General features: G+C 28.1%; 2 protein-coding genes across 2 annotated transcripts in view; one reads left to right on the top strand and one right to left on the bottom strand.

The window, feature by feature from the left end:
- Window positions 1–3770, bottom strand: part of LOC117182639 (60S ribosomal protein L17-like) — an 18827-nt gene extending 15057 nt beyond the window's left edge. The window contains exons 1-3 of the mRNA XM_033375741.1: window positions 3662–3770; window positions 3337–3423; window positions 1095–1255 (exon numbers count right to left, since the gene is read on the bottom strand). Of these exons, the coding sequence (XP_033231632.1) occupies window positions 1095–1255; window positions 3337–3417 (242 nt within the window). The 5' untranslated portion in view covers window positions 3418–3423; window positions 3662–3770. The remainder of the gene's footprint in view (window positions 1–1094; window positions 1256–3336; window positions 3424–3661) is intronic.
- The window catches only part of LOC117182638 (60S ribosomal protein L17), a 26393-nt gene continuing 19065 nt past the window's right edge, over window positions 3765–11092 (top strand). Inside the window, exon 1 of the mRNA XM_033375740.1 lies at window positions 3765–3825. Within this exon, the coding sequence (XP_033231631.1) occupies window positions 3765–3825 (61 nt within the window). The remainder of the gene's footprint in view (window positions 3826–11092) is intronic.

Here is an 11092-nt window from a genome sequence, read left to right as displayed (position 1 = left end):
TAAAATGGCAATACATAATTCTATATTTGTACCGACTGTACTATACGGTAGCGAGACATGGACTTATCAAGAAAAAGATAAGAGTAAAATTAAGGCAATTGATATGAGATTCATGCGCATAATATGCGGGAAAACCTTGACGGACAAAGTGAGTAACGAGACAATTCTAAAAAATGTGGTGCAGAAGAGACGCTAGTAGATACATGGGAAAGAAATCGGTTAAGATGGTTCGGACATGTTGAGAGAATGCCAAATAAACGACTAAAGAAACAAGTGTATCAAAGTAAAGTAAATGGCAGCGTTCCCAGAGGTAGACCGCGGAAAGAATGGTTAGAATGTGTGAGTGAGACCCTAGATAGAAGAGACATAAGAAGTCACAGAAACACGAGAACCTGCATGAAAAAATGCAAGGACATAAAAGAAGCTAGAGAAGTATGCCAGAACAGGAAAGTATGGCGGCAAATAGTTAATAAAAAGAGTGTCAGTAGAGTGAATGACTCCTGAAACAAAAGACCTTGGCCACTAATGGACCCAAGTGGGGAACCTTACATAACGACTTCGTGAGATTCTTCGCTTGGGGTGATTGCTAGAGAGATTGATCAGCAACCTGGGTCGGAGTAGTGTTGCGGAACGAACGTGTTATTTACTTAAATAGCACGAGAATTCTGGATCAATCTGATAAATCTCTATCCCTTCCACACCCTACTCCTTTCCCCTACAGAGTGAGTCACGCCTACCCCGAAAGGGAAATGGCTTGATGGTGTAATAAAAAAAATAATCCAAAGTGACATTTATTAATGCCCTTTATAACTTTCAATTAGTATATGAGGGTATAGTGCTTTTTAAAAACCGGTTATAAAGTGTATGAATAAAAACATAAATTTGAGTAGTATTAAGTAGATTATAGTCTGCAACGCAGTTATCGCTTTTTAATAGTATAACTTCAACAATGACAAAATAATCTGGTTTATAATAAATAACGACAGACATATTGTAAACAAGATTACCAAGCCGAATTTATAAACTTAAAGATATGATTGAGTCAGAACTTGCCCGAATAAACTGTTATTAAAATTGCTATCAACAAAAGTTTACCTTGTGTAGTGCCAAATTGCTTGGCCTGGGCACATCTGCCGACGCCACCGTTGAACCTTCTGAAAGGAACACATTCCTTGTGTTCCACTACATTCTTCAAGTATCGTTGCGCCCTCCGCAGCGACATGTTCTTGATCGCACGTGCCGTTTCATGAGTGTTCTACAAAAAACGTATTTGTTTTATTCTCAAGTGTTCAACATTTTTCAATTTGAAGTAATAATAATAAATAACAAATTAAAGCATCCCAAGTGGAACTCTTGAAGATTAAATCATTTAAAATTGAAGTTTAAAAGTTTTTAAATTAAAAAATGTTATTTTCAAATGCGCAATAATTTACACATATAAAATGGAAGTAAGGTACTAACACCTTTCAATTGAATAATTTTAAATCAAATGCAGACAAAAGTGTAGAATTTTTTACTTTTATAAATTATAATATTTTAAACAATTTAAAGCTAGAAACATTAACAATGGAAAAATTAACTTTTTAACTGAACACTTCTTAAATTCGAAGTTAAAGTATTTTCACATGAAATAATTTAAACACCCTTGAAAAGCTTCAAAATTTTATTTCAAAATCATAAGAAATCTAGAAGTTGCTTTAAATATTTGCAAATTGAAAATTATTTTTGAAATTTTATAAGAACTTATAAGTATCTTTTAAAATGAGCCGAATTTTCCTAAAATTTAAAGAAAATCCTGCTTATAACGTGTAGAAATCTTTTTAGTCATTTGAAATTTTGGAAAGATTTACATTTAATTAAAAATTTGAAAGGTTTTTTCAATAATTTAAACCAGGTGTATGTGCCGAAAAAATTCGGCTATTAGCAGCAAAATTACGGTGCAAATAGTCACAACCGAATTTGAAATAAAAATCTACATTTTTTCAGATTTCAATGAAAATGCTTTTCAAGACTTGTGGAAGGGTAAAAAAAATTATAAACATTTTCTTAAAATTGCTAGACAAATTGAAAATTATTAGAATTGTTTACACACACACACACAATAATCTTTTAAAATATTCTCTTAAAATAATTATTCGAAATGAAAAATCATTTTCAATTTGCTCAGGAATCATAAGAGAATATTTTTTTTTATTCTTTTGAAGCCTTCACAATTCTTAAAAAGCTTCTGATTTTTTTATTTGCAATTTGCAAATACTTACGTTTTGTTTTAGCTTAGGGTTTGTCTATTTGCAACGAAATTTCGGTACGAATAGCCGAATTTTGCGATACACACACTTCGTTTAAACTATTTGAAATCATTAAATTTTTCTGCAAATAAAACATGCCCAATTCTTATTTATACATCAAAATTCAAGAATTTCACTTACAAAATAAACATTTTTCAAATAGAACAATTACAATTGTAACGTTACAACTTCAAAAGCTCTTTGAAAGATTAACGATTTTGAGGTCTCGATGTCAAATCATTCAGTTTCAAATTGTTTACTTTAAAATAATTGGTTTAAATGTACTCTTATTAAATGAAAAGTAAAATATTGGTAAATATTAAATAAATATTCTTTTTTTTTATTAAAAAATTTTGAACTTTAAACGCTTTGAATTTTCAATTGTTTAAGCCTTCGAAGACTGCATTTTGAAATTCTTAAAATAAAAAATGTACACTTAAAAATAAAACCTAAAATGGAACATTTGTGAAGTAGAGGATTTTAAAATTACGCATTGTACTGCATGATATAATTGAACACAATAACAAGTCAATTAATTATTTTTTTAAACTGTTAAAATCGAACTTCGACAGATTTTTCTTCTAAAAACTTGTAAAATTCCCGGTTTCCCGTCCCAACGGCCACCCATAGTAGGTATCATAACAAAGTAATAGACTGACAATTTGTATACATTCTAGTACATGTCAAGGCTAATGTTTACCCCAAACAAAATATTCAGTTTATGAGATTCTGAAATTTGATCAATATATCCATTAGTCTCAAATTTATTACAAAATTAAAAATATTAAACAAATCTGTTATCTTGCTCCAAAATAAGAGCTTATATCTCTTCGTACCTCGAAGTTTGAAAAAATGTCAACAGTTGAAAATGCTATGTTCTACTAACAATAATATGAATAATTTGAACTACACAAAACGAAGAATAGATCAAATCTCTAAACTTTTAAGTATGCAAAAATGAAGTATCATGACACAAAACAGCCTATTAAATACAAGCTGACAGCACACATGTATACGTTTTTGAGGTTAACTTTTCTAATCTGCTTACCTTGAAATGCACTCGCAGATTCGAACCCCTGGCTTTACAGGACTTGACTGGATTTGCTGGCTCGTGAGAATAACGACCCATGGCGTCCTGAAAGCAGAATCAGAATAATAAATCTATTTAATCCGATTTCGCGAAGAATACTAGAGGCAAATTGTCACGCGCGTTCGGTACTTAAAACATCTCATTTTTACACATATAATCACTAAATTAACAAAATTTTCAAAAGAACAGAACCCAAAGATTCGACAATCAAGGTACATTTAGTGAAATATAGCGTTATTTTCCAGATGAACATGGATTTTATCAGTAACACAAAAAATTATACCTATTTGCGGAGCAGATCGCACGGAAAAGACGGAAACGGAAGAAGCGCCGACGTTCAGACTTTCAGACAGTGATCCCAACTTTGGCATGTTGATTATCACTAGATGGCAGTGATGACAATGTTGACACTCTGTGCTACTGCGCTTGATTTATGGCCGCGCGCTGGTTAGTCGCTTTTGGCGCGCAATTCAAAATTACTTTTTAAAAAACAACTCTTGTAATTTAAATAAATAATTATTTAAAAAATGCACAAAAATTAATGTAAATCGTATTTCTTATAATTTCCGGCAAAAAAAGGAAATTATAACACATATATTGTATAAATAACAGTTTATTTTCATTGAATTCCAAAGACCAACTTATATTTCACAAAAAATTTAATTTAAAAAGAAAGTTCTTGGAAAAGTGTTTGAAAATAATTATTTACAATGTTTTAAATATAATGCATGTATTTTTCTTGGAATTTATATGATTATATAACTTATAAATACATGAATTTGTCATGACTGTATTATAGTTATGATTCAAATGCAAAAGTGTTATTAAAAAAAAAATTATTAAAACATTATCAAAATAAAGTTTATCCATTTGAATGATAACTACAATGTAGTTGTGAAAATTTATGTATTTATTGGTTATATAATCATATGAAGTCCCAGAAAAATACATACAAAATATTTAAAATAATTACTTTCAATCACTTTTCCAAGAAATTTATTTTTAAATTAAATGTTTTTTAAAATATAGGTTGTTCTTTCGAATTCAATGAAAATAAGCTGTTATTACAAGAACATATGTGTTATACTTTTCTTTTTTCTTTAAATTCAAAAGTTACACAATTTAAATAAATCCTTGTGCATTTTTTAATAATTGTTTATTTAGATCACAAGAATTGTTTTATAAAGTGATTTTGAATTGCGCGCCAAGTGCGGTCAAACAGCGTGGCAAAACACAGGGTAAAGCACAGGGTAAAAGATTACTAAAATATCACTAGATTTCACTGAATTTTCCTAAGGGCACCTTCTCACGCAGACCTGTTCTGAATTAATCGTGGAATTAATTTTTTTATAGGATTCATTTCTAGCTGTTTTGTTGGTTTATGGCAAATTTGATTGGTTGAGAACCTAAATGCAAACTCGATGTGTAAATTAATTCATCAGTTTATTCGAATTCGACCTCCGTGAAAAGTTCCCCTTAGAAAATTCTCGGTAACAAAGATTTCGAGAAGGTAACGGAGAACGTTACCATATGTTACCGAGTATGCGAGAATTTATAAAGAATTTACGAAAACTTTCATTTTTTACCATTATTTTTTAAGCGAAATAACGCTTATACTCAATGCGCTTAAACCTAAATAGCAATAAACATTTGAAATAAAAATTATTTCTTAGTTTGATATACAATATACTTAATATTTTTCAGAACAGAATTTTATTTATCGATTACATAAATTCTTTCAAACATGATTAAACTTTAGTTTCGAACAAGTTTTAAGTAAAATGTTACATTTCTTAACAATTATAATTGTTTGAATTAGCAAAACTAAGTACCTGTGATACCCAGCTGAACATAAATAGTCAACGTAGAACAGTGAGTATTACATTAATCTCATTCGTGTAACTTATCGGTTATAATCTATAACAGTTCATTGATCAGTCTTGGAGAATTAATACTGTAATAAAACTTAGTCTGATAGCCGTTCCTAAATATGCTACTTATCTAGTTTTAGAAGTGAAAAAACTAATCACATAAAATGCTTATAAGAATCTAAATAGTTATCTAGGAAAGACACAGTGAATATTAAATAACATTGTTGTGATTTATAACTGTTCTTTGATGTTTAGTTATTATATTACTCAGTCTGATCAATATTTTTAAATAATATTCTTTCTGACTTGTCGCTTTAAAAAAATCAAAAATTTTTTAAAACTTTCCACATTATGACACGAAATGTAATAAAATTCTACGTCTAATAAATCCAAAATTGGCGGCAAAATGTTAAATTTATAAAAAAATACTGCAAAAAGAAACTTCAAATTTCGATATTTTCTAAAAATTGGAATGACTGAAAATATATAAATGTTTAAAAATTATATTATTATTATTACTCACATTCAATAAAATAAGGTAAATAATCATTTTAAAAAATGTAAGTGCACACGTTTATAAAATGCTGCCACTTTGTTGTGTCAAGTCTGACCTTAGTGCAAAATCTAGGGAAAAAATCCTAAAAATATTTTTTTATAATTTTGGAAAACATTATGAACAGTTCCCTTTAAAATAAGTTTAGGGTCTTCAAAAGTTTAAATTATTATTCGACGGAAGTAACCGCCTTTCGAACTCTACCCGATCGCGGGTTTTTCCCATGCGCGTGAAAATATCCTTCTTCGTAAATTGTCAGCGCTTTTTGCCAATTATTACAGCGCTTTCACACAATTGCAGATTAGCAGATTGATGCAGAAAGTCCCCAAGAGGGATGGTGTATTTACACGCCTGTTTACTGAAAAGTACCCTCACTCTCTTTCACTCTTATGATTTTTCTGCTGGCTGACGGCCAGTCGACAGGCGTGTAAATACACCATGAAAGAGATGGGAACTGTATGTTCTATTTTCTATCTCTTTCAATCCTCCGAACCTACTGCATGCAAACTGCTGATCTGCAATCGTACGAAAACGCCCTTATTAATATGTGACCGTCCGCGAAGAAAGGGTCCTAATGTGACACTTAGCGCCCCCATGGTCATCCTGAGAAGTAAGTGAAACGAGCACGAAATTCGAAATGTGTGGTTTATGAGAAACATAAAAAGGAGCATATTTTATTGAAACTTTCATTAAAAGAATATAAATAAAATAAAAAATGAGTATATTCTTTTACCATCTGTATAGTATATAAGAATGAATGAAATTTATAAAATTATGCCTGGATGAAAGGAATAAAATAAATGGAAAGAATTATGGTGGGACTATTATTTCGTTGAAAATGTAACAATTTAAAAAAATTCTTTTTTGGTGATAATTCTTCTTAGGCAGTAGATTATTGACCTTCTTGATGAATAATTCTTCCTTTTCATTTAAAATTCATTTCGTCGGTTAATAATTTAAATATGAGGTTGACAATTCCTTTAACAAATTCTAAATCTTTGTTGAAATTTCATGTATTTTGTGAAACATCTCGTTTCTTTTTATTTGAAAATTAATGTCCTTAATGAAAATTGAATAACTTCAAATCAATATTTATATGTTCTACATAGAATTTTTTTTTTCGATGGACATTTATTGTAGGTTAGGTTTGTAGTTGATGGAGAATTTTTTTAGAAATTCAAATATTTGGTAGGCGTTTTATGTATTTTGTGAAAAATCTTTGTTTCTTGGTGCAAAAAATTAAACTCTTGGGCGGAAAATAAGTTTTTATATACAAATTTATTTTCATGACCGAAAATTCATTTTTAGAACTAAAAACGTAACTATTCCAATTTTTATTGAAAATAATTATTTTTTATAGTAATTTTTCAATTTAATTTAATTTTAAATTGAATTAAAAAATGTTTCAAGTAATTTGTAACCACTAAATATTTTGGTAATACCTTCTGCTTGGTTAAAAATTAATTTTACCCCTTAATTCACTATTCTAAGGTTTAGAGAAGTATTCATTGATTTAAAATTTTTACGATATAGAGGTGTTTTGCAGAAGTTGTGGGCGAAGTTTAATAAGAATCAATTCACATTAATATTTTTGTACATTTATTACTTTTCTGACATACAATTTATAAAATAAAATAAACATGCATTATACATACATGATAAAATGAAATAAAATTCATGCAAACATTAAAGTAATTTTATTAGTTCTGTTATAATTTGCAGACATCATACGAATATATTGAACCTGTGGCCTAATACAAAAATGTATATACAATTTCTGAGCATTATATTTCAAGTCCATCATTATAACGGATTGGATTAAAATGCAATTTACTGGTTCAAAAGTGAACAACTTTATTTAGAACTTTTCCTTTTTGTTTATAACTTGCAGGCTTTTATAGAAAATTGAAAATGGTTTACAATTTTTATTTTCCTGCTGCAATTTCAACTGAAATTTTTTTTTTTTTATTGAAACTTAAATACTGTCTATTCTTATTTTCATTTGTCCTTTGAAAATTCATCTCTTTTTAATAAAATTTTCATGTTCGTTGGATTTAAATGCCATTTACTGGTTAAAAGTGAAAAATTTTATTAAGAACTTATCATGTTCGTTTAAAACCTGCAGATTTTTATTGAAAATTGACGAATGGTTTAAATTTTATATTTCCCTGTTGAAAGCTCAACTGAAATGTTTTTTTTTTAAATGAAATTTAAATACTTTGTATTCTAATTTTTATTTTAACTTTCAAAATTCATCTCTTTTTAGTAAAAATTCCATGTTTGTTGGATTAAAATCCAATTTTAATCCAACAATAAGTTCTTAATAAAATTGTTAACTTTTGAACCAGTAAATTGCATTTTAATCCAACAAACATGAAATTTATACTAAAAAGCGATAAATTTTAAAAGGGAAAGTTAAAATTAGAATAAAAAGTATTTAAATTTCAATAAAAAAAAAAATTCAGTTGAAATTTCAGCAGGGAAATAAACATTTTAAACCATTAGTCAATTTTCTCTAAAAGGCTGCAAGTTTCAAACGAAAAGGATAAGTACTTAATAAAATTGCTTACTTTTGACCCGGTAATTTGCATTTGAATCCTATCTCTTATAATGATGAACTTGAAATATGATGCAAAGAAATTGTATATACATTTTTGTATTACGCCAAAGGTTCAATATATCCGTATGCTTTTTGCAAATTGTTACCGAACTAATAAATTTACTTCAATATTCGTATGAATCTTATTTCATTTTATTATGTATGTATATGCATGTTTATTTTATTTCATACATAGCATGTCAGAAGAGTAATAAATGTACTAAAATATTAATGTGAATTGATTCTTATGATATTTCACCCACCTCTTCTGTAAATCATCTCTATATCGTACCAATTTTAAATCAATGAATATTTCTCAAAACCTCAGAATAGTGAAAATAGAAGTAAAATAAATTTTTAACCAAAAAGAATTTATTCTCGAAATATTTATACGTTACAAATTACATGAAAAAAAATTAAATAAAAAATTTAATTAAATTAAAAAATTACTATAAAAAAATTGTTTTTAATCAAAATTGGAATAGTTAGATTTTTAGTTCTAAAAATGAATTTTCGGTTAAGAAAATGAATTTTCATACAAAAACTTATTTTCCGCCGAAGAGATTAATTTTTCGCACCTAAAAACAAAGATTTGTTACAAAATACATAAAGCGCTGACCAAATATTTGAATTTCTAAAGAAATTCTCCACCTAACCTACAATAAATGTCTATCGAAAAAAAAACTTTATGCAGAACATATAAATATCGATTTAAAGTTTTTCAACTTTCATTAAGGGCATTAATTTTCAGCCAAAGAGATTAATTTTCCACCAAAAAGAAACTGGATGTTTCACAAAGTAGATGAAATTTCAATACAAATTTTGAATTTTTTAAAGGAATTTATGCCATTCATTTGATGCCTTTCATTCAGGCATTTTTTCATAAATTTCGTTCAATCTTGTACATATACTATACGTATATACTGTACAGATGGTAAAAGAATATACTTATTTTTTATTTTCATTATATTCTAATAAAATATGCTCCTTCTTGTGTTTCTCGTAAACTACACCTTTCGAATCTCGCTCTCGTTTCACTTACTTCTCTGGATGACCATGGAGGGCGTTAAATGTAAAAACCCTTTTTCAATTTGCCTCAAACCAAAGATAATATAAACGTAGATGCGGTACGGGGCGTCGGAGTGGGGAATTATATATATAGGACATCACATTTTCTGCCCTCTCGAGGTGCTGCCCTCATCGTACTACGAAGTCGAATTCTTGTTTTCTCATTCTTCGTAAAATATGACGGTAAAGCAGTAGAAAATTTTTTTGAGGTTAGAAAAGTTTGACATGTATGTATCGCTGAATTTTTTTCAGATCTGAAGCTTGATCCAGGTTTTCGGTAAAGTCTTTTTTTAATTATAAAAAAAAATGTTCTCGTAAAATCATATTTTTAATTTAAAAGAAAGTATTATAGAAAGACATTTCAAGATAAACAAGTGCTGAAAGCATTTTTCTTTGACAATTTTTTTTTTAATCGAAATAATCAAATATTTATACCAAAGAAACAACTTTTTTAATGTTTGAAGTATTTAAACGTTATTGTTTAAATTAAAAATAATAATTAAAACAAAATATATTTCTGGATAAGATATTTTGGTTGAAAATGTATATAGTATTTTTTAAATCACAAAAATTCTTCTGAAAAATCGAAATGTTAATTAAAAAACACGTGTTTTTATATATTAATTTGTCGGTAAAATTTTTTGTATAATTTTAATTTTAAATTCAAACAATAATTTATAACACTTTAAATATTAAACAAAAATTTATTTGACAACAATATTTTAGTAACGCAGTTTTAATAAATAATTAATATTGATTAAGAAAGAATTTTATTTGGGGAGTCTTATTATTTGGGAACTTTTAAATTCGTTAATATTATAATCTGTTCAGGAATTTTAATAGTTTTGGGTATTTTTTGGGACAGAGAGTTTTACCGAGTCGGGAATTTTATTTTTCGGGATATTTCAGCCGTCCCCATCGAATTACAGAAAATTTGCTCTAATTATAATTTCGGCGCTCGATCTTGTTGATTCTTTCCTACAGTGTTATTAAAAAGAAATGTGTATGGAAATTTTTGACATCACAAAGTTAAAGAGAATCTCAATTAAAAAATTTTAAATTCGCTGTACATCCAATTTTTATTCTTGGGTCTTGGCAATTTTTTTCTAATCCATTTCAGTGACTGGTACACAGGGGTGATTTTCTCTTAGAAAATAAGTGATTAAAATTTGAAAAAATTGGGTAGGCTTTTTTGACATCTAGGTATGTAAAGAAGGAAAACTGAAGAAAATTTAAAAACTAATTTGCGAACTATTTATACTCTTTTAAGTTACCAATACAATTTACGTAACAGTAATTGTAAAATTTGCAAATTTTTAGACCTTCAGTTTAGGAACTTGAATTTTAACGTTAAAATTGCTTCATTTTCAGAATACAGCCTTATTGTTTGAATTTTCAGAATTTTTCGAAATATTTCGAAATTGTTAAAAGGCGGAAAAGTTTGAATTTAAAATTTTAAAATGCGAAAATACACCATTTTCCATGTTCACATGCAATCCAGCTAGTCACTTTCTTTCGCTACTTTTGAAAGTCGATCCTTTGCTTTCAGTTTTCTTTTTGAACTATACCTTGAATTCAACGCATTTCAAATTAAATTTTTGCAGCTGCATTTAGGTTGAATTA

This window comes from Belonocnema kinseyi, chromosome 2 (genome assembly GCF_010883055.1).
Source record: "Belonocnema kinseyi isolate 2016_QV_RU_SX_M_011 chromosome 2, B_treatae_v1, whole genome shotgun sequence".
Classification (NCBI taxonomy): domain Eukaryota; kingdom Metazoa; phylum Arthropoda; class Insecta; order Hymenoptera; family Cynipidae; genus Belonocnema; species Belonocnema kinseyi.
Note: the sequence above shows the minus strand (reverse complement) of the source record. Positions and strands in the feature narration are given on the sequence as shown.